The 24,989-nt window shown below is 35.8% G+C and overlaps 2 protein-coding genes across 4 annotated transcripts in view; one reads left to right on the top strand and one right to left on the bottom strand.

The window, feature by feature from the left end:
• Window positions 1-11,216, top strand: part of LOC138327482 (ubiquitin-like protein 3) — a 30,044-nt gene extending 18,828 nt beyond the window's left edge. Inside the window, exons 3-5 of the mRNA XM_069273604.1 lie at window positions 2,797-2,883; window positions 3,177-3,254; window positions 5,008-11,216. Coding sequence (XP_069129705.1) covers window positions 2,797-2,883; window positions 3,177-3,254; window positions 5,008-5,069 — 227 coding nt within the window. The 3' untranslated portion in view covers window positions 5,070-11,216. The remainder of the gene's footprint in view (window positions 1-2,796; window positions 2,884-3,176; window positions 3,255-5,007) is intronic.
• An 859-nt stretch (window positions 11,217-12,075) lies between these two features.
• On the bottom strand, window positions 12,076-24,047 carry LOC138327480 (uncharacterized protein C8orf48 homolog). Of its 3 annotated transcripts, none has more exons than XM_069273600.1 (9): window positions 23,973-24,047; window positions 20,814-21,372; window positions 20,399-20,504; window positions 17,423-17,564; window positions 17,000-17,077; window positions 16,537-16,685; window positions 15,294-15,340; window positions 13,700-13,817; window positions 12,076-12,286 (listed from the first exon to the last, which is right to left on the bottom strand). In XM_069273600.1, the coding sequence occupies exons 2-9, from the start codon at window positions 21,356-21,358 to the stop codon at window positions 12,143-12,145; spliced, it is 1,329 nt and encodes a 442-aa protein (XP_069129701.1). In that variant the 5' UTR covers window positions 21,359-21,372; window positions 23,973-24,047; the 3' UTR covers window positions 12,076-12,142. The 3 variants fall into 3 exon arrangements, with proteins under 3 accessions (XP_069129701.1, XP_069129702.1, XP_069129700.1); XM_069273601.1 differs by lacking the exon at window positions 23,973-24,047 and adding an exon at window positions 23,713-23,891; XM_069273599.1 differs by lacking the exon at window positions 23,973-24,047 and adding an exon at window positions 21,620-22,538.
• Window positions 24,048-24,989: the final 942 nt, after the last annotated feature.

Here is a 24,989-nt window from a genome sequence, read left to right as displayed (position 1 = left end):
TATAAGCTCACTGAAGTAAATAGAGCACACTTGTACTTTTGTGTGTATCTTTATCAGGAAGTATGGGAGTGTAACTGGAACACACCTGTAATTTTGTGTGTATCTAATTGTTGTGAAATACAATGGTATTGTGTCAGTATTGTGATGATAGTAAATAGCAGGGTACACTTGTACATTTTTGTGTATCCCTGTAAGCATTCAAAAGCGTGAACAAAACCATAAGTTATCAGAGACCTATTTTTTTTTTAAATATTGTTTCGTGTTCATGGGGACATTGAACACGTTAAGTGGGGGGTAATGTGACAACACCACGTTTTGTCATAGTTTCGGTATGAATATTCTTCTATGTATATCACACGGTTTAAACAAGCAATTGGATAATTCATGAATCTATTATTAGAACTACTTACAAAGTTATTTCATGTATTAGTTGTCAGGTAATCGGTAAATCGAAACACATGTTCTCGATACTGGACGCAGCCATGATGTTAGTATGACAGCGGCGGAGCTGGCATATTACGGTAGTTTCGTATTTTCCCTGATGATTCGTAGTTTACATTGGAAACACTTCCGGCGTCTTGAATAGTTGCAGACGATAGTTTAATAATGATTATAAATATAAAGGTACGTGTGTTACCACAGTTATGCTCTGTAATGTTTGGGTTTATCATTATTAAATAATATTTCACTTTGGTTAGAGATTTTCCAGCAAGCGATCCAGCATTTCCAGCAAATCCAGCAATCGCTGCACGCGCTCGGATTCTAAACATTGCGTCACAACGAGTTTCAGTCAGTCTGCGTTCTGTCTCTGTCTGGGTCGGTCGTATATTGTTTAGGTGGGTGTGTAGCGATGGACAAAGAGGTGTTTCCTCAGTTCCAAAGCTTGTCTTGTCTTTATGTATTAGGTTAGGTGTAGTTTATATGTGTGGGATGGGTTTTCTGTATTTAAATGTAATATTTCTGGGAATTTATTGTAAATATGTGATTTATTAAGGGGACAGTTTTACCGTTATTTTGTAACGGGATTTCTTACATTTCTGTTAGTTTAGGCTGGAATTCTACAGTTGCATTATACATAGATTATTGAATCAGAGGGTTATTTAAAGGAACTTTTAGGAATTACTATAATAGAAGGGATTTATCTAATATTTTGGTATTTTATTAGTACAGTTGCTTTGGAAATAGATCTAGAGTTGTATTTATACTTGGATTTATTCTGCTGAGAATATAGGAGTTGATTATTCCAAGTTGAGAGTGGTTCATTATTGATTATTTATTCTGTAAAAGAATGTTTATCATTTGTACTTGTAGTACAAATGTAATAGTAATAGTATAACTCTGAGATAGTGATTATTATTGAGCTTTAGTATGGAATAAATTATTTATTTATTGGATCAGATCTGAAACTATTTACAACATTGTTACTATTTATTATCAAAGAATTAATTTAATACTCATTATCCAAATTATATAACTAAATAACAGATTAGACAAGTATGGAAGAATGAGAGCTATTTTATCTATATGTAAAACTATTTATTTATACGTCTCATAAATAAATGGCTAAGTTTGTACCTGTATTTTGGAATCCTGGTTGTTTCTTATAGGATTTATAACTATTCAGGTGAAACCATGGTGTAACTAAGTCGTCAATGGTTAGGGTAGTTAGGCAAGAGTCTTCTACCCCTAAAATGCTTGTGTGGCGGTAGCCGCGCTACCACTGGTTATTTTCAAGTCGGTTCAGGATATAGATTCCTGACCACTTCAAGTAATAATATAGTATTTTAGTTTAAAGTCAAGCATTATAATTACTATTGTAATTAACAACATACAATCTAATTAAAGTTAGACTTGAAATTCCTCTCCACTATGATCCTCTACGCCCCTAGATGTTCTGATTCTAGTCCATGGGTCATGCTGAGGTGACCCAGAACAGGGCCTAGATGTTCTGATTCTAGTCCATGGGTCATGCTGAGGTGACCCAGAACAGGGCCTAGATGTTCTGATTCTAGTCCATGGGTCATGCTGAGGTGACCCAGAACAGGGCCTAGATGTTCTGATTCTAGTCCATGGGTCATGCTGAGGTGACCCAGAAGAGGGCCTAGATGTTCTGATTCTAGGCCATGGGTCATGCTGAGGTGACCCAGAACAGGGCCTAGATGTTCTGATTCTAGGCCATGGGTCATGCTGAGGTGACCCAGAATAGGGCCTAGATGTTCTGATTCTAGGCCATGGGTCATGCTGAGGTGACCCAGAACAGGGCCTAGATGTTCTGATTCTAGGCCATGGGTCATGCTGAGGTGACCCAGAATAGGGCCTAGATGTTCTGATTCTAGGCCATGGGTCATGCTGAGGTGACCCAGAACAGGGCCTAGATGTTCTGATTCTAGGCCATGGGTCATGCTGAGGTGACCCAGAACAGGGCCTAAATGTTCTGATTCTAGTCCATGGGTCATGCTGAGGTGACCCAGAACAGGGCCTAGATGTTCTGATTCTAGCTATATAGGCCATGGGTCATGCTGAGGTGACCCAGAAGAGGGCCTAGATGTTCTGATTCTAGTCCATGGGTCATGCGGAGGTGACCCAGAATGGGGCATTGTTAGATCTTGTATTGGAGTGTAACATTGAGCATTGTAGTGGAGGGGAATTACAAGTCTAATTTTAATTAGATTGTTACACTTGCAAACACATGAGGTCACTTTAAATATCTCCCTCAAGGGCAGATAACTCTGTAATATACAAAACTGAATACTTTCTATTAAGCATTTCAAGCTCTAAATCTCTATTTATTGTTAGATTGGGAAGATGAACCGCTACCACCAGCAAACATTCTGAGATTGATATATCAAGGAAGATTTCTTCATGGCAATGTCACGTTAGGAGGTAAGTACACCAATGGTGGTTGTATACTTCTTAATCTATATAATGTATGGACTGAGCAGAAGTACTCAAAGCATCTTAATATTTATATCTAGATTTGCACCTGATAATATTACATGCTTTAATGTATTCCCTGAAACTTGATGAAAGGGATATAAGCAAAACTTTCCACCTGTGAATATTCCCACTTTTACAGATTAAATGCCAAGTGTAGTTGTTTTGAATTTGAATCAATTAGATCAGTCCCAATGGTTTGTTTGCTCTGTAAATGTTAATATTCTAACTTTTAATTATAGCTTTACAGCTGCCGATGGGCAAAACCACAGTGATGCATCTTGTGCCAAGAGAGAACTTACCAGAACCAAACAATCAAGGTACACAACTCTTTAGTAGACCGATGTGTCATTCTGTGACTTGTCAAATTTTTACACAGATCAAAGCTTAATCCAGAATTAATATGGGTTCAAGATCATAACCTATATAAAACGGGAGTGGGGGGGGGCGAATATTTTTGGATAATGAAAATTCAACTTGCTATTAACCCTTAGACTGCTACATGCGACTATTTACGCGTTGGTTTAAATGGCCCACACTGCTACATGCTTAAAGTTTTCAAATGGTGGTCCGATCGTCTAATCTCCATCCTATTGCTAAAATTAGGACTGACAATGAAAGTAGAATGCTTTCAATTGGTTCTAATGTCATTACATTCAATGTTCTCAGGAATATATACGCTAAAAATAACCACAGGTGTACTTGGAAGGAATTCAAATGGTATACTGACTCAACAAAATGGCCGCTCCAATAGATCGAAGTGATGAAGAACATACAACAGTTCTTTTCTAGCGATATCTCAGAAGTTAGATTGGGATCCAATAGAAGGCAACATTATTTTAATTTCTCCTATAAATAAGTTGCTTTTTGAAAGCATTTTTGGATGATTACAGTATAGAAAATAAACTTGTTAAACCAAATTTATCAAATTTATATATTTTATGTACACAAAGTTTACCATCGATGACCGGCATGTTGAAAGAAAAATAGCAGTATTACGGTTTATGAGATGCAGGTGCTTCTTTTACGTTGATAACGGCTATGGGTTTTATCCAGATTAAGTGATTTACACCACTGTTGGTCAAGTCATGATGCACTTGAAAAGCAATTTTTCAGAAATTGTTTAGGATCGTTTTCTAGTTAAATTATCTAATTAACTTTCACCTGACTGAAAATGACTTGCCTGGATTCACCTGAGCTATAACAATACTTTTAAGGGTAACATGGTCTAAGATAGAGATAATATGTGGTACATAATGCAAATGCATACACTGTGTGATGGTTGATCAGAAATTAAACAGGAAACTAGCTTCTTTCCTTCATGAACAATTACCAAGATTTCGTTTGTGAATATTAATTAGTTTAAGAAGTTTTTACCTGGATTTTTTCAAAGACTTAACAACTAAATGAAGTCATATGCTTCTTAATACTAAGGTTACACAATTAAATTGGTTTTATTTCATTATTTTAATTAAGTTTTCTTGTTCTATTTGATACAACTTAAAACATTTACCTTTAGTCACCTGTATTGTTACCTGTATGCTTAACAAGAAGTATATTTGCGGGATAAACAGCATCAATACAAACAACAGGCAATAACAAGCAATTTTCATATAACTTTTATTTATATTATGCAAAATATTTTCAAGATATACTCATTTATAATGAAGTTATCATTTCCCTGGATTTCCAAAATTAATGCAGCACTGAGAGCCATTACTATATACAAACCATTGCAGCAGCCTATGGGTTAATCTTGTTAAAGGTTTTATGTAATGGAGGATTCATTAATGATTGCATATACAATTTATGATTTATATGATTTCATATTCATCATTATTGGATAATTATAACAATTCATTTGTCATTTGTTAAAATTATCTCTCCACTGTAAATGAAATTGATTTATGAAGTAACAATTCGCATCATGTTATGTGATCGTGTTCGTTTTGTATGTCTTGATAAAGGGGCAGATCGCCTCGAAAATTTGACAATTTTTTTGTCCACACGGTTGGAATTACTGCTTTGTGCCATATGTACCTAATCAAAACTCTTTGGTCTTTATTTTTACAGGGCAGTTAAAAAAGGACAAAAGTGGGGAAAGCAATTGTAGTAACTGTTGTGTTATACTTTGAGGCGTAATCATGTTATCATACAGCCAGCCATGATTGGACATGGATGTACATTAAGGAGTTGTCATACCTCCATGATCGGACATGGATGTACTCTATGGAGTGTATTCATTAAACAACCATGTTCTAACAATTTACATGGAGGTACACTGTCGTAAATGATGTCCCGTCGTCATTTATTGTGTGGTCCAGAAAAATGTTGTCTCATCATACCAAAAACACATTGTGCTCTAACAGGATCTGATTGGTCGACCTCGTGGCAGTGGATGAGGTTCTCTGATTGGTCGACCTCGTGGCAGTGGATGAGGTTCTCTGATTGGTCGACCTCGTGGCAGTGGATGAGGTTCTCTGATTGGTCAACCTCATGGCAGTGGATGAGGTTCTCTGATTGGTCGACCTCGTGGCAGTGGATGAGGTTTTCTGATTGGTCGACCTCATGGCAGTGGATGAGGTTCTCTGATTGGTCAACCTCGTGGCAGTGGATGAGGTTCTCTGATTGGTCGACCTCATGGCAGTGGATGAGGTTCTCTGATTGGTCGACCTCGTGATGAAGTTCTCTGATTGGTCGACCTCGTGGTGGTGAATGAGGTTCTCATTTTAACATAGCTAGTCTGTGATAAAGGTAAAACAAATAGAAGACAGTACTCCTCGACATTTCCTCAACTCTCTCAATCATCGGAAATGTCCAGGACTATTATCTCCCCTTTCCTATGTACTGACTGTTAGACGTTATGACAAGAAAATGTGTCGGTGGGACAATGTATTGCTCACCTAGTACAAAAATATTTAAATCATTCTGTAGTGTTTTCTCTATCATCAACATTAACATGACGTTTTTTTGTTCTACATGGCGGAGCGGATCCTGCTCCAAGCTGATCGTGTTACTGGTATATTCAGCTTTTGCTTGTTATTATGTTGTTAAAAATATACATTGATATGTCATTTATGTATTAACACAAATTTGTTCTATTACTATTATGTACTTAAATAATGTTTTTATGTTAAATTTTTACTTCTTTTTGTGAGATAAATACCAACGCATAGGTTTTATTGATAACAAACTTGTAACAAGAATGTGTTGAATATAAATTATGTTTGAAAGATTTTGAATGAAATTCTTCTATGTTCAGGATTGTAAAATTGTTGTAATTCAGTTAAATAGTTGTATATGATACTGCTTAATCTACATTTTTTTATAATACTAGGAGCTGTTGCAGTGCATCATCAATGTTATCTTCAGGATTTTATTTTCACTTTTCCAATATGCTGTCATACTTTCAGTATTTTGATTATTTCTGCTTTATTCATTCAGATCAGGGAGTTGAAAACAGATGCAAGTTTATTTCAAATGTCCAAGGATGTTTTGTGATTTTTCAGATATTTGTTTCACAAGTAGATATTCATAAATTAAAACAAAAAATTAAATTTGGTGTATATAACAACAACCAAAAAATGTTCTGCATTTCAGTCAGATTTTATTTTAAATTGCATCTGTCAATAGATATTTCCTCAAAGTTATTTCTCTTTTGTAAATCTGATAGTATATTGTGATCAGCTTATAATTAAAACAAACTTAGATCTGCATTCAGTCGTTAGGATACTTAAAAGGAAAATGTAATGAGAATCTTTTTAAAAAAAAGTTGTCTGTGATAAATAGTTAATTTTATAGCCAAATAATCGGAGATAATTATATAATCTAAAGTAAAGAAAATTAAGCTTGACTGGACTAAATATTTCCACTAATTCAATGTGAACAGTTTTTGTCAAAGGTGCAATTACTTGATTTGAACATTATAGTGATCAATATTTCCTTCAATATTCTTTACTGGAACTAGATATTTTGAAAACCAATTTTAATACTTGTATGTATCTACATTGTATAATAGTTTCTAGACACTGTATTTATATAATTATCAGATATTTACAGTATGTATAAAACACAATGTAATGTGAAATCCATATCTCTAGCTTTGAGTCTTCCCAGAGAGGATAATGCATTTAATATATAAACAGCTACTATAGACTTTTAATAGCTAGAATGAGTAAACAAAAGCCCAGATAATTAAAACTTTAGAAAACTTCTTGCCAAATATTGCGGAGAGATTGTAATTAGATTTATAATTTGATCACAGAATGGTTGAGTTGAGGAGTGGTATATGTGTCCTTGTATGTATGGTTATGTTTATTTCACACTTATTAGATTACTTATTAAAATTTGTAAATTGTTACTGGTGTATTGAAAGACATTTATCACTGAGCTATTCAGTGACTAAAAAGGACAGGTTTTGTTTATAATGTGTAGGTAACGTCGCATGGTAGTGTAGGCAATGCCGAACAACGTCCTCAAAAGTTCATGATCACCTACCAAGAACAAACAAACTTGGATAATTTTTGACCAAATTCATTTCATTTAGTCATTCAAGTTGATAATCTTACAAAAGATGACATAGTTAAAACAAAAATCACCAATGCTTTAGTATAAAGATGTGCTCCTCCGAGTACCAACTAAGTTATATTAAATAGATTTTTAAATTGTAACTCATATTCAGTGTTATGTACAAAATAAATTTTGTCATGTGATTTTTGTTCATTTTGCCAATTTTGTACAGTGTGTGTTGTACAAAAAAGTATTTTATGTGTATATATAAAAAGTTATAAATTATTTGTGTTTGATGGTAACATATATAGGTATATTATATATTATTTTGGCGATCTCAGTACCGGTAGTTTGCAAAGACCAAATTCTTGTGATATATGACAACAAATTTTTGTTGTGGAATGAGTTGTCAGCTGTTAGGCCTGGTTTTCTGTTGTCCACCTTGTTTAGGCTAGTCTTCTTGAGAAATTTGTTTTGACTTTAGCTACAAGGTGACGAAACAATGGTAATTGTATTCCCCTGCTCTTAGAAACAGGTATTTTGTATGTTTTAAAGTACGGTAGTTCTGATATTTGGATGGAATTATTTAATAGCTGCCTTTAAGACTTGTGATTTTTAGGAGTAATTATGATATTAAAAAAAATATTGTTTGAAATTACTACAGAGAAAAAACTACTTTCTTTTTAAAGTTGGATCAGAAAATGACTTTAGAGGACTATAAAATATTCTTCAAGCTGATATTTACATTGTAGGCCTAATGTTTTGTTGCCATTGTCTTCATAGGCACTGTAATGTGAACAACAAACCAAGATAGATAAGGTCTGTAATGGCCTGCTGTGATAACACGTACAAGTGCTAGCTTTTTTTCCTTTACATGTAAGAGTTCCAGTATTAATTAGATACAGAGATACCTATTATTTCAGGTCTGAACTCTCATTATTCCTGAACACTACTGATAGACTTAAATGTCATAAATTTGTGTTTTACAAAAGTCAGATACACAGTCTGTGACGCTAATTTTTTTTGCTGCTAGTCATTTGGACTTGTAAACCCCAAAATTTTACTAGTACGACTATTTAATCACTAGTCCAAATTAAATATACAGCCGTTTTGCTTCAGTACTTCAAATTCAGTCATGATTAGTTTACAATTTTTTACCCAAATTGCAGTCTAGATGCTTTCGTGAATACAAATTCTCACAAAATGCTGATCCGAACTGAAATAATCGCATAAAGAATGCATTCAACATGTGTTGAAAAATGCCATTGACCACTGCTCTTGTTTTTACATGGGATGTCCCAGTACTAGAGAGAATAATTTCATATACAGAACAATTAGCTCTGTGTCTAGACTCATAATGCAAGCCAAAAAAAGGAAATATTTCATAAGATTTATGAAAGTTGAAAAATCGACAAAAGCAGGGCTGTACCTATCTGCTGGATTATGATTAAGAAATAATTGATATGTAAGAGATATGTGTATGTAAGTGTTCATGTCTACGTTTACACAGTCTTGGTTTTACACTTTGTATAACATGTAATCACCACCGACCCACAAAACTTACACTTTCAGACCTACACCTGATGCATTATGATAAAATGTGTTCACTTATATATGTGTTAAGTTCACCTGATCATGCCGATACACACTAGGAATAGGAAGCATTTGTTCTCATTTTATAGTTCCTCAAGCTCAGCTTCAATCAATTAATCTAAAAAAAAATATAATGTAAAGTTACTTTTATTTGCAGGGGAATGAATTGACGGTAAAGTTAAATTCCACGAACTTCAATATTCTTAAACTTGAAAGATTGACGTTTATATTGTACCATGTTACTGTTAAAATTTCTTATTATAAGAAATTTCTACCCTCAAGTTATTATTATTTCTGATGATGAATAAGTATCGATTAAAGTGAATAACATAGATTTTTCTCATGAAATGGAAACAGCTTTATACATTTACAGTAGTTTAAATAATACTTTAAAGATGCTCCACCGCTGACAAATGTTTTTTTTTTTCACTATTAAAAACAGGAGCAGATGATTTAGTATTTTTCTTCAGTTACAAAAGTTACTTACTTTAGACCATTACCACCATCGAAAAGTTTGAGCTTCTGATTTTACTTCACGTTAAAAATATAAGAAATAATTAATTGCATCCCGAAAAAATTCCATGCCACTATATCCTATATGGAATGAAGTACTGATTGCGCATGCACCAAAGGCGAAGTAAATTATTTCATATTATTTTTTGTGTTAATTATATATATAAATACACAATTAAACACCAATTATTGTTCAAATGATGAATATCATTTATGCTCTGTCGGCTGTGGAGTATCTTTAACTCACTCCTCATGTATTGATGCCCAGATCTAGCTTTTCTCATTCTCTTTTGTCTGGAACACACAGGATTCCTCTTTTACTATACATGTATATAATTAGAGCTTGTGTCTGTTCTGTGCTTTAAAAAGTATTTATTCCATAAGTTCTATGGTTGTATGATTATTTAAACAAATTAATGTGGTAAAGTGTTTGATATTTCTCATACAATCAGTGTAAATGCTGCCCCTTTGGCATAGCTCATCCTCTTCTATTGGTTCAGATGATCTGCGCTGATTCCCCTGTTTGTTACAAGCTGGTGCGTGTTATCGTTGTGTGGTTGTTGTTATGGCATCGGATGCCTTAATGGTATGATATTTAGGTGTTGGCTGAATTCTAGTCATAGTGATAGAGGCGATTGTAGATGAAGCATCACATATTCTCAGATTACAGACACACATTGGAAGGGATAATTACACCTGCTGTATGCCTCGCCAAAAATTATTACACTGATCATTTAACTCTACAGCTTTCTCTATCTTAATTAAAAAGGAGCACCTTCATTTAATACAAGTGTATAGCTTGCAGAAATGACACTGGGCATTGTTGAATTGAAAATTAGAGTTTTGTGAAATAATACATGTAAAGGCTTGCTGAGCCTCGCTACTATTGGAGGTATATTTAATAGCTTGATATTAGTAGAGAAGACACAAAGAGAAGGAGTATACAATGTAGCTATAAGCCTATCGTGTGGGTTGTATGTGACAAGATGTGTATGTGATGAAGAGTTTGTAAAGGCCTTTTTTTAAATTATCAATTAATGAATTATAATTATGGTAATTGAGTGTGCAATCATACCAATTTTTAGAATCGCATGACTTTTTTTCTGACCTTTTTTACAAAAAAAGTTACTAGTAGTTTTCATAGTATAAGCTACATTCAAAACTTGCAATATTTATTTCATTCCTGCCTGTTCGGGCTGCCATATATTGTATCTAATTATCTCCCTTTATAAGTTTTTTCTTCAGTCCTGTGAATGAAGTAAAAGTATTGTCTACAAGTCATGTTCATTTTACAGAGACAGCCATTTGTCTTTGGTACAGTTATTCATGTGTATATATTGCTCATACTATGGAGGGTCGGACAATAGGACATACAGTGTCTGTCAGATATGTTAACATCAGGTGAGGTATTCTATAGTCTGTCTGTCCAATACAATAGAGAGTTGTACTAGAGGAGTATGTATATGAAAGTCTGCTGTATGTCTTGCACCTAAAGGGTCTGACTTCAGGGTGAACATTGTGGTCTGTCTGTCCTATACAGTGTTGGACAACAGGACAGACATTGTATCTTGTCTAGATGTCCCCCACTCAGGTCATGCATTATTTGTAATGTCAGAATTTAACACAACTTGTGGTAATTAAATATGAATAAAATTCAGAGATACATATGGTTGTGGTTGTCTGTTATTATTCATGCCTGGCATTGCCTATTGTTCATCGTCTATGATATTAGACCAGAAAATGTCATAAAAAACTTTTACATAAAATGTAAGTTCTTTTTTTAGCCCATCATCATCAGATGGTGGGCTGTTCAAATCGCCTTTCGTCCGTGGTCCATCCGTCCGTCCGTTAACAACTCTAGTTGGCAGGCAGCCATCTTGAATTTTGATAGTGAAAGATTGTTACTGCTATTTCTCACCAAGTTTTAAAGGAATCTTTCTCAAATTTTATATGTAGGTTCCCCTAGGACCCTAGTTATGCATATTGCATTTTGGGACCAATCGATCAACAAGATGGCCAACTGGCTGCTATCTTGGGATTTGGATAGTTAAAGTTTGTTACCGCTATTTCTCAGAAATAACAGAAGGGATCTTTCTCAAATTTCATATGTAGGTTCCCCTAGGACTTTAGTTAGTAACAAAATTTACATATAGTCAAGTACAACTTGCTTTGATTATCATTTACTTACTATAAACCAACTTTTTTGAAGATTTTAATGGAAAATTGATGCGATTAATTCGTAGATATAAACTTCAGCAAATTTACATGGATCACAAAATTCGCAAAAAAAAATCACACGAAAGAAAGTTGGTTTACAGTATTCATTACAGTTCCGAAGATTCTGAGATATCTGTTTTGTTTTCCTGTAACTGATAAATTGTTACATAGTAACAAAAATGTTTAGTACAGTATACAAAACACACCACGATGTTTAGTACAGTATACAAAACACACCACGATGTTTAGTACAGTATACAAAACACACCACGATGTTTAGTACAGTATACAAAACACCACGTCTTGATATTTAGTATTTCTCTTTTATTTCTAATAACAGAGATAAATAAGTAAGAATATATTAATAACTCTGAGGCTAAGTTAATGGTTCACATTGCCTTGTTTTGGAAATTGACTTTGACAACATCAGTCCCTTATTCATTTTCTCTAAAACATCTTCAGGGTCTTGTGTTGCTCTGGGTAGAGATCGTGCCAGTTCACCTATCAGTGATAATGAACTCTGAAACAAACAAAGTTTATCTCGTCATTAGATAAATAAAGTAATATTGAAAGTTAGATGGTGCTATTGAAAAAATCTCAACATTCTAATTTAAGAAATTGTTTGTGTTGCATATGAGATAAATGGAAATGAAGGTACAGTGCATCTTGTCTAAACCAAATACCACTGGGACCAGCATATTTGACTGGTATAGCCAGATTTCCAAAATATACAGGTTTTAATTTCTATATGAAGGAAAACAAGGACATAGTCATTCAGATCCCCCGCCAATGGCGATATCAAAGCTGAAGTAAGTTTGATTGTGGAGACTTATGTGTATGAAAAAAACAGGAAAAAGGAAGTTGAGCTAAAGAAAGATGGAGTATAATTCAAGTAGAGCGGGGCTGCAATTGTTGAATCAGGTATACAGCCTTGACATTTATATTAGACTATATACACAAAGATGGGTGGAGTTTTGCAAAGTAACATTTACCATTTACCATGATATTTTCAGCAATGTTTCCATGGTAATGGAAAAATTGCAAAAAATTCCATGGTAATGGAAAAATTGCAAAAAATGAAAACCTAAAAATAGCAAAAGGTACTACTAGACCATAAAAAGAATGTGTCTATGAAGTTTGTGGAAATATCTCTGCTGGTTTTAGAGTTATGCTCCGGAAATGAACCTGCTACAAAAATATGATATTTTCAGCAATGTTTCTATGGTTACAGAAAAAAGCACAAAAAAGTGAAAACCTAAAAATAGCAAAAGGCACTACTAGACCATAAGACTAATGTGTTATGGAGTTCCGTGCATATATCTCAACCGGTTTTTCCAGTTTATGCTGCGGAAAAAGAACCTGGTACAAAAAAAAAAATGTGATATTTTGAGCAATGTTTCCATGGTTACGGAAAAAAAAGTGCAAAAAAATGAAAACCTAAAAATAGCAAAAGGCACTACTAGACCATAAGAACAATGTGTCTATGAAGTTTCATGGAAATATCTCTTCAGGTTTTAGAGTTAATGCTCCGGAAACGAACCTGGTACAAAAATATGATATTTTCAGCAATGTTTCCATGGTTACAGAAAAGATGCAAAAAATGAAAACCTAAAAATAGCAAAAGGCACTACTAGACCATAAGACCAATGTGTGTATGAAGTTTCATGGAAATATCTCTACTGGTTTTAGAGTGATGCTCCGGAAACCATTCGTACGGACGGACAGACGGACGGATGGACGGAACCCATTTGTATATCCCCCGCCAACTTGTTGGGCGGGGGATAATAACATTCACATAGTACCGGTTTATAAACTGGAAAAGACAGGTATTCTGATTAGATTGTTCGAATAAGAATTTAGATTATAGATGTATGGATTTGTTGTTGTTAACGTCAGTTCTCGCCACTTGTAAAAGATATTAAAAAGTTCTCACCATTTGTATGAGATGTGACTGGATTCTGTCCTCGATAATCTCCTGCCTGATATATCGTGTCTTCTCCCTCACAAAGTTTCTCTCCGCTGCAGCAGCGTCCATTTTCAGCTGGTGAGTCCTACAACCAGCATAAAACTTAAATACAAACGCCTAAAAGTTGAGCAAGAGAATCTATTCCTATGGAGAAAGTAAACAACCTCACAAAATTGCTAGAGTAGTGCTTTAATCGTAATAATAGCCAGGGACATAGTGATATGCCAGGTTTAGTGGTGGAGGTAAACCTGAGTACTCGGAGAATCAAAGTACTGCAAATACAATGCAGCAGTAACAGAAAAATAGACTGAAATCAAATGAATTTTCAAAATCTAAATACATGTATATAAACTATTATCAAGATTTGATATTAATTATTTCAAGAATATATAACTGATCACAGAAAATACATAAAAGTTTTGTTTGACATTCTTCTTAATCAAAAATTTCTTAATAAAAAAACCCATTTTGAAATAAAGAAAACAACAGTCATGAAAATGAGTTTTTGTCCTATTCTCTTGACTCTTGTGTTGCACATACACTTATTTAGGTAAAACAACATGGGGACAGCTTTAAAATTTATAATGCATATGTTTTTTACCTCAGATCAGCTTTTTAACAATCATATCAAAACATTATTTCGATGTACACAGAAAGAGCCTCTGATTAGTTTACTGTATAAATTTCAGTTCCATATGTCTTAGATGGTAAGATTGTGTGTATACACAGACAATGTTTGTCAGGGAGTACTGACCTAGATGGAGTTGTGTATTACAGTCAGTATATTCTATAAACAGTCGTGTATTCTACCAATCAGAAGGCAGTCTTCTCATGACTGCTTTACAAGCAATGCAGTAATTCGAAGGCAACTTTCTGATTGGTCCAAAGGAATATTATTCAATGTATAGGGAATTCATGAATGGAAGTTTATGAATGAAATGGTTCAAGAGGTCACCACTAGATCTCATTGTAGGGCAAGTCCTACAGATATACTATATTGGATAGCTATAATACAAGCACTACTCGTTGTATTAAAAACCACTAAGCAGCAGTCATTATCTGGCAACTGTCCCACATGGGATTCAAAGTCTTAACATCATTATGCTACCATGGCCCAATGCCTTTCATAACATTATAGACGAAAAGCATGAGCTATATAATATTTTTTTTAGAATATTGGAAAAGTTAGCACCAGGGGCGTAGAGAAACACCATATGCATATCAAGGTGTTTATAGTTAATAAGCTATTAAAGTTAATAAGAGAAGGACAGCTGGAAGAAGGGGAATTGCCTCCCCTTCCCTAACAATTTTATTACAGGAGTTAATTTTGATGATCAAAAATGGTAACTATTCTCAGTTCAAATATCAATATTTTACAAATTATATATAACGTTGTATTATTTCAAATATATATATATTATTCATTTCTATCATATAAAGGGGAAAACTAAGCATTTGTACCTATAAAATTAGGAAATACATGTTCTAATATTTATAAGATGTATACACTGTAGCCTCTCAGTTTAAGATTTATTTTAAAAGAACATATTACTATGTGTACCTGCAATCTTTACATCGCCTAGGATCATGGATTTCTTCTTTGGCTGCCTAAAACAAGAATGAGAAATGTTATATGCTATACATGTATGCTGGTGTTTGAATGTTAATCTCCTTGAGAATGTAGAATGAGTGATTGAGAAAATTAATCTGTTTGAGAATGTAGAGTGAGTGATTTGAGAATATCAACCTGTCTGAGAATGTAGAATGAGTGAATTGAGGATAGTAACCTGAAAATGAAGAGTGAGTGATTTGAGAAAATCAACCTGTCTGAGAATGTAGAATGAGTGAATTGAGGATAGTAACCTGAAAATGAAGAGTGAGTGATTTGAGAAAATCAACCTGTCTGAGAATGTAGAGTGAGTGATTTGAGGATAAAAAGGCAAAAAAAAAAAAAAAAAAAGTCTGTTTAGGGTTACATTGGCAAAAAAAAATAGGATTTTTTTTTCTTCATTTCTTTTAATGTCTTTCATTCTAAAATGTTGGCCGGAACTGGACACTGAGATCAAAATCCTGACTTTAAAATTTTTTTCTTAGAAAAGTGGAAAAAAAAATTAGGGTCGGGGGTAAAAAGTTAGGGTCGGTCTGGTAACCCTAAACAGACATATTATTTTTTTTTGGCCTAAACACTTTATTATCTGTTTTTCTTATTGACCTCTTATCATCATAATAATTGCAAATCGAATTGACCAATTATTGCTCTCTCAAGTCTGCAATTTCACAAAATTATCTCGCCTGTTTAGTCTCCACAGTGGTAATCCCAATTCAATGCCCCGAGCCTTGCTAGTGAATCTCGGTCATACCCGTTTGTAACACTGTATCAACAAGCCACACCAAACTCTTTTTATTTGATATGCAGTGTTCAATCTTAATTAAAATTAGACTTGTAATTCAATAGACTAGTGGTTCCACTTCATTGCGATGCTTTATCTATGATAAGCTCATGTATCATAGAGCATTGTTAAGAACAGAATTACGTATTGGAACGAAATTTCAACGTCTTTTTTTTTAATCATATTGAGTTTACCCATTATAACTGTTTCAAATTTAAATCTCACTGGTTCATTCACTGCTTTCTAGTAACATCAAAGTTTTTTTACCAGGTTCATGTACATCTAAGTCAACATATAACCGTTTTGTGGCAATGAGTGTTATATTCATACAAGCTTTAAAAACACAGCAAAACATAATTTACAAAATATTATTCTGATGTTTGATAGTTTTCAAAAACAAATACAAGACCATACTATTTCCATCCTCTTGATAAAGTTTTTGAGCTTGAGCCGATCCATCAGGGCTGGGTTGATGCCATAATCCTGTATCAGTTCTCCTCCCTTCCTCGTTGATGCTGCGGTATCAGGTGGTTTCTGTGGAGTCTTTCCCTTACTCTTCATAGCTGAAACAGGAATATAGCATTTAAATATAGATTGCAAGTTGGACCATCAAGGACCGTCTAGGTAGGGATTAGAAAGGATACATCAAGATTTGAACCAGAAACTGTCATACCATGTAGAAACCAGAATATGCAAAAGGTAGTGTAAAACTGAAATTACTACCAAACTGAATTTTTTATTGATAAAATGAATATCATACTTTTTTGGAGAAAAAAATAGAAAACAAAGTTAAAGAAGCAGAAACAATATTGATATTATATGTAGGTATATATATGTAATATTGACATAACTATAGAATTTCGGACACCCAACATACCTGATGCAGATTTTTTATGTTTCAGCAAGCGTAGCTTCTTTTTGATGTATCTGTTTGAATGCCAATCTAATTCCTTTTCTACAATAAAAGGTTTAGAATGGTGCATAAATTCTATGTGATGATTCTTATGTCAACAGTATGTGGAAAACATCAAGTGACACAAAAAATATCATTTGAGCACAGATTTTTGATATTCCATATCTATCTGTGACAGAGTTATTTGCCCTTGTTTGTTATCAAAAATAATTTTCTCTAAAAAAAAGATTTTGCACTCAATCATTGATACCTTATTGCAGGTAACTTAAGATTTAATATGCAAATTATGGAATAACACTTCTACTTTAAATACCTACATTCATATATACATGTACATATATGTATGGGTCATGGAAGTAATATCAACGGTTGTTATATATGTCTGACCTTTATCGGTTGTTTCCTGTGTTAGTAAAGACGAAACGTCTGTCTGTCTAATGCGCTTTTGTCGTAACCGAGACAACATGTCTGCTGCGAAGCTTGATTTTGTTTCCTCTGCCAGCTGGAGGAGTTCAGCTTCCTTTCTTAGCTATAAATCATCGCAGAAACATAATGTATCTTAACAAAGCTAATTACAAGTTTGTAATAAAAAATATCCTGAAAATAGCAACGATGATTAAAGTTTCTAATCCAAAATGATATAAACTGGTCCGAGAGAATCGTTAAATTCTGCTAGTAGTTAGGGCAGACAATCCCACCCCATTCCAATATGTACTGATTACAGAAATTCTTAACTTCTGTAGGTACTTAGGGTTCATCCCCTACACCTCATTAGATTTCAACTACAATACCCTCACTAAATCAGGGTTCATCCACTACCCCTCAGACCTGAGAAGTACCATACCTTCACCAAATCAGAGTTCATCCCTTACCCCTCAGACCTGAGAAGTACCATACCTTCACCAAATCAGAGTTCATCCCTTACCCCTCAGACCTGAGAAGTACCATACCTTCACCAAATCAGAGTTCATCCCTTACACCTCAGACCTGAGAAGAACCATACACTCACCAAATCAGGGTTCATCCCCCTACCCTTCGGACATGAGATATAAATACCATACCCCCACCAAATCAGGGTTCATCCCCTACCCTTCGGACATGAGATATACCGTAAATACCATACCCTCACCAAATCAGGGTTCATCCCCTACCCTTCGGACATGAGATATAAATACCATACCCCCACCAAATCAGGGTTCATCCCCTACCCTTCGGACATGAGATATACCGTAAATACCATACCTTCACCAAATCAGGGTTCATCCCCTACCCCTCATGCATGAGAAGTACCATACACTCACCAAATCAGGGTTTTTCCTCTTCCCTTCGGACATGAGATAAAAATACCATACCCCCACCAAATCAGGGTTAATCCCCTACCCCTCTGGCATGGGAAGTACCATACACTCACCAAATCAGGGTTCATCCCCTACCCTTTGGACATGAGATATAAATACCATACCCTCACCAAATCAGGGTTCATCCCCTACCCCTCAGATATGAGAAGTACCATACCCTCACCAAATCAGGGTTTTTCCTCTACCCTTCGGACATGAGATAAAAATACCATACCCTCGCCAAATCAGGGTTCATCCTCTACCCCTCAGGCATGAGAAGTACCATACACTCACAAAATCAGGGTTCATTCCCTACCCCTCAGGCATGAGAAGTACCATACCCCCACCAAATCAGGGTTCATCCCCTACCCCTCAGGCATGAGAAGTACCATACCCTCACCAAATCAGAGTTCATCCCTTACCCTTTGGACATGAGATAAAAATACCATACCCTCTCCAAATCAGGGTTCATCCCCTACCCCTCAGGCTGAGAAGTACCATACCCTCACCAAATCAGGGTTCATCCCCTACCCCTCAGACATGAGAAGTACCATACCCTCACCAAATCAGGGTTCATCCCTTACCCTTCAGACATGAGATATAAATACCATACCCTCACCAAAACAGGGTTCATCCCCTACCCCTCTGGCATGGGAAGTACCATACACTCACCAAATCAGGGTTTTCCTCTACTACTCCTCAGACATGAGATATAAATACCATACCCTCGCCAAATCAGGGTTCATCCCCTATACCTCAGATATGAGAAGTACCATACCCTCACCAAATCAGGGTTCATCCCCTACCCTTCGGACATGAGATATACCGTAAATACCATACCCTCACCAAATCAGGGTTCATCACCTACCCCTCAGGCATGAGAAGTACCATACACTCACCAAATCAGGGTTTTTCATCTACCCTTCGGACATGAGATAAAAATACCATACCCCCACCAAATCAGGGTTCATCCCCTACCCCTCAGGCATGAGAAGTACCATACCCTCACCAAATCAGGGTTCAGCCCCTACTCTTCGGACATGAGATATACCGTAAATACCATACCCTCACAAAATCAGGGATCATCACCTACCCCTCAGGCATGAGAAGTACCATACACTCACCAAATCAGGGTTTTTCATCTACCCTTCGGACATGAGATAAAAATACCATACCCCCACCAAATCAGGGTTCATCCCCTACCCCTCAGGCATGAGAAGTACCATACACTCACCAAATCAGGGTTCATCCCCTACCCTTCAAACACGAGATAAAAATACCATACCCTCGCCAAATCAGGGTTCATCCCCTACACTTCAGACATGAGCTATAAAAACCATACCCTCACCAAATCAGAGTTCATCCCCTACACCTCAGACCTGAGAAGTACCATACCTTCACCAAATCAGAGTTCATCCCCTACAGCTCATGAGCTGAGAAGTACCATACCCTCACCAAATCAGAGTTCATCCCCTACACCTCAGACCTGAGAAGTACCATACCTTCACCAAATCAGAGTTCATCCCCTACACCTCAGACCTGAGAAGTACCATACCTTCACCAAATCAGAGTTCATCCCCTACACCTCAGACCTGAGAAGTACCATACCTTCACCAAATCAGAGTTCATCCCCTTACACCTCAGACCTGAGAAGTACCATACCTTCACCAAATCAGAGTTCATCCCTTACACCTCAGACCTGAGAAGTACCATACCTTCACCAAATCAGAGTTCATCCCTTACACCTCAGACCTGAGAAGTACCATACCTTCACCAAATCAGAGTTCATCCCTTACACCTCAGACCTGAGAAGTACCATACCCTCACCAAATCAGAGTTCATCCCCTACACCTCAGACCTGAGAAGTACCATACCTTCACCAAATCAGAGTTCATCCCCTACACCTCAGACCTGAGAAGTACCATACCTTCACCAAATCAGAGTTCATCCCCTACACCTCAGACCTGAGAAGTACCATACCCTCACCAAAAGCAGCTATCTGATATGCCCTTGGTATGTGTTGTACCTTTTCGGGATCCTCAGTCTTTGTTGTGTCGGCTTCCTCAAATGTGTAACTGTAGTCATAACTGTCGTTCCCCAGGGTACTGTCTTCATCTGATCCACTGTATTCTCTGGGCAAACAAAATATCATAATATATAGTTAACTGATTGAATTTGGCCGCTGAAAAAATCTCTATACACACAATGTATTCTTTTCAAGGCTGCATGGTCATTGCTACTGAACTAAGTATATATACACACCTTTACAAGTTCTAGCTAGAGGTTATTTAGTTCTAAGACATTGATGACTTTCATATAGCCACGGAGCTCGAGAATATACATCAATGTAAAGATAGCACTTCATAGATTAATCACTAAGTTATATAGCGATAGACTTTTTTTCCTTTTTGAAGTTTAGATATTAACAATAATTAACATACCTTTCTAAATACGTGTCTGAATCGGTATGCCTGGTAAAGGACAGCTCACTGTATGTGTCTTCACTGCGTCGTGTTTTAGAGTCAAAAGAATCATAACGAGTATATCTGTCATCTGACTGTCCACTGACTCTATCTGTGTAGGTGGTCGACCCTCGTAACGGGCTGCTACTCGAGTCAAACGTGTCTGTATACGAGTATGGTCTGGAGTCATGCTGAAGTGTTTGTGAGTTTGAGTATTCTGACAAGCGGGTATCAGCTTGTTCTGTAGCTAGTGTGCCCTCCACAAATGTATCGCTGTAGGAATGAGCTGGCTCCTGATCACTCTCAAATGTGTCTGAGTAATGTCTGGTCTTTGTTGGTACAGTGTTTTCAAACGTATCCGAATACTGTACAACTTTTGCTGACAGGGAATCATCAAATGTGTCAGAGTAAGAATATAACATCGATGGAGAGACTTTTGGTGGTCCTCGAACAGGCATTCCCAGTGGGCGCACATTCTTAGCAGGTGTTGGTGACTTTGATGGAGTGGGTCTCGTGAAATTCATTCTGAACAATAATCCTGTAATGACATAAATCTTATCAATGAAACTGGTATACAGGTAATTATATTGCTGTTAAATTAACTTCTTATATGAATTTGGACTATACTACTGAATTTTTTTTTTTTTTTTTTTTCACCCACATATTCAATCAAAATGGACCATTTCTATTTTCAAATACATATCTGTCCTAGCCTTATCCATGATACTCAATGTGTTACTGTCACTGCTGTTACATTCACCCCTAGAGTATATGTCATAGCAAACCTGAATGCTCATGTGTAACATCAGATGAGCCAGGTAGTTTGGTCCTTTGATGGAAAGGCCTCATAGGCTACACATGTAGGAACAGAGTAAATGTGTCTGATCTAGATCAAATTTCAGTGGACATGGTTAGAATTATTTATCCTGCAACCATTATGACATTAAATTGCATAAGCGAATTGCCAGTTATTACTTGTATGGTTTCACTCGAAGCAAGACACTTCTTTGATGCGAAGGAAAATTTAAGATTTATTCACTAAACCAAATGAGAGTTTACTGCTCGTGGGAAATATATATATGCGCATTCGCAGTTCTAGTAATTCTATTCAGTGTGTAACATCACTGAAACAATATACTTTAAAACAAACATATTCACCCATCAAAGAATTACTTTACAATACATAACTTTGCCATGAGCCTAGTAAAAGACATCTTCGCTAGCCAAGGCTTCTGATTACGTCACACTCCAAGAATTACTTCTCCTCTTCGTGGAGTGTAACGTAATCAGAAGCCTTAGCTAGCGAAGATGAGTAAAAGACAACTCCAACATATAAGATTTTCCATATTGTAAAAATGATGTTGGTGAATGTGTCATTCCTTTTTAGCCGGACAAAATGTCATGTTTCATTCACCGATTAAGGTTAAATTTCTGGGTCAAGTTCGAAAAAGTTTCGTCAAATGTGGAATTAAGACATGTGATCGTATTGACGGATAAAGCATTTTGTATAAACTGATAAAGCACAAGTTTATCCGGCAGTAGTTTTCTGTCAGTATGGGGGCAGTTGCAGGATAAAAGTTGATAGAGAGCGCAGCGAACTCTTGCGATAGAGGTGTCTCAGTAACGTTATTCTATGTAAATCATCCAATATATGTAGAGTTGGAAAACTTTCTCAAAAACCGGAAACAGGAAGTCAACACAAGATCCAGCATCTCGCAAGACAGTATCCAAAGTCACACTCTCGCGTGATTACAAAATAACACTCTTGCGTGATTACAAACAAGTAACGCTTGGAAAAATTCAAAATGAAAACATTAGTGAAAGATTAACCTTCCAATTTATTCTTACCTGAATCTAACAATTACATTTTGTCCTGGATCTTAACTTAAAAGCTGTTTTACGTGAGCAGTTGCTTCGGAATTTTCCGCCTGGCAACGGAGAATGACGTTGAGATATAATTTGTAGCCGCAGTCACGTATTTTTGCAGAAAGTGGAAGTAGAAGTATTCTATGTTCAATATTGTTTTTCTTGTTATAAACTCAATGCCAGTAATTCAGCAAAGCTATTATTCTAATAATTAATAATTCTATAAATAGTTCCTAGCAGTACAATTATTCAGCGTATCCAATAAGCTATAAAAACAAAACACATGTCAATATCGATAAGACTGATGAGTCAGGGGAGAATACTCTTTCGCCGTTGGAAATCCTTCATTTACCTGGCATATTTCTATTTAGTAACACAGTTAAAAAACAATAAATGAAAGAATGGATTAACTGCTGCGCTCTCAGATAGGCTTGGCCTAATATTATATTATATATATGTATATACCTATGCTCTCAGATAGGCTTTGACTAAAATTATATTATATATATGTGTATACCTATGCTGTAATTACTCAGTTTCCAACAGTATTTTACACATTCACAGTGGAATAAAAGTATGTAAATACATGCAGTCATTTGTATATGAAGTTGTGTTTTCCAATACACTGGTGGTTTTTAAATGAAATTTAATGTTCTATTCGACAGACCTAGACCGTTTTCGTTTATTCGGAACAACCGGTTCGACCGTTTGTAAAAGTCATTATTTCAGGTATAAATCCTGACGGACCTGCAGTTTCTGAAACAGGCCTGTGAGGGTTTTGTCAAAGCTCGTCTGAAAACGATATAATATCACCAGGTCCGTCTTTAATTCATAAACGAACAACTAGGTCCGACCAGTCAAACCGCATAATCGAAAACGGCCCTATTGATGAATACCCTCCCAACTCTAGTTACAAGCCCCTGTGCTTAGCACAGAAACAAGCCACTTGAACCTTTGAAAATTTTATTTAGAATTTAAATCTGTCTAGTCTACTTTCTAATTAGTATCTTACTTTATCACTTTTGGCTGAAGCATACATGTATAAATTGGTCCATGCACAAGAGTTTGACGTGTTGGACGTGCAGTAGCCTGAGTAGGCCAACATGACTGCAGATGATAACTTGTTGACAAAATGACAAACCTTGGTTAGACGTTTTCACGACTGCACAAATAATTATGTCATTAGCAATCGTGTTATGTGCAGATCAGTAGACTAAAAATATTAAAATTAACTCAAGATATCTCCGATTAAATACAATCTCTGAATCTTACCGCTTGTCAAAACAATCGTTAATGTAAACAAGAATGAGCACGATCTTGTTCAAAACGCCACGTTCTTTACAAGAGCTTGAGTGATAGCGATTTTTATTTTGTTGGAGCGTAAGCGGCATGTAATTTATTCAAACAAGTTGGGTAGGATGCTGATGCTGGCGTCGTGTCTATATGTACTCAATGATGCATGAACGATTACGCCTTGCTGATATTACAAAGGAAATGGCTTATTTTATGTTTTCACATTCATGAATCCAAGGGTAAGTTGTATGACGCGATGTAGTCAGTGGTTTTAGCTGTGTTTGTTAGGGATGCTGAAGAGATATATGAAGACTGTTGACAGGTGTCCCACCTGTCAAATTACCTGAAAGCTACAGGTTGACGTTATGCTCCACTGACCATGGGTCTACATACATGACAGATAGCTTATCAAAACAAATTTTCTATATCTTACTATTAATATTAGATTGTAAAGTGCATAGTGAGGAATAGATGTACATTTAAATGGGTTACACACACAAAGCAATCTAATTAAAATTAGATCGTCTATGTCGCTCTCCGTACCGTCCGTTCGTTCTAGCGGACGGTCTACGGAGAGTGACATAGAATATCTAATTTTAATTAAATTGACACACAAAATGGGTTCAAACATATTATATAATGGATACATTTATAATAGATAAGGCTTACTGTTTGTATCATAAGATAGACATAGTGCTCAAAATGAAAAACATTGATATCAGGCAATCGGCTACTTTTAAAAGTGACAGGTACACTAGATAAAGTTTAAAAAATTTCCCAATTTAATATCAAATCTTTTAAGTCCCCTATTATCATGATTATAGTCATCATGCTTTGTCCATTGTTGTGCGCTGTGCACCGTCTGTAAACTTTTTATTCAAACGAATTCTTCTCAAGAACCGAAAGGACCAGGGTACCGATAATTGGCCTGTAGCATGCTGGGATGAATGGCTACCAAGTTTGTCCAAATAAATGACCTTGACCTTCATTCAAGGT

This window comes from Argopecten irradians, chromosome 7 (genome assembly GCF_041381155.1).
Source record: "Argopecten irradians isolate NY chromosome 7, Ai_NY, whole genome shotgun sequence".
In the NCBI taxonomy this organism is placed as follows: Eukaryota; Metazoa; Mollusca; class Bivalvia; order Pectinida; family Pectinidae; genus Argopecten; species Argopecten irradians.
Note: the sequence above shows the minus strand (reverse complement) of the source record. Positions and strands in the feature narration are given on the sequence as shown.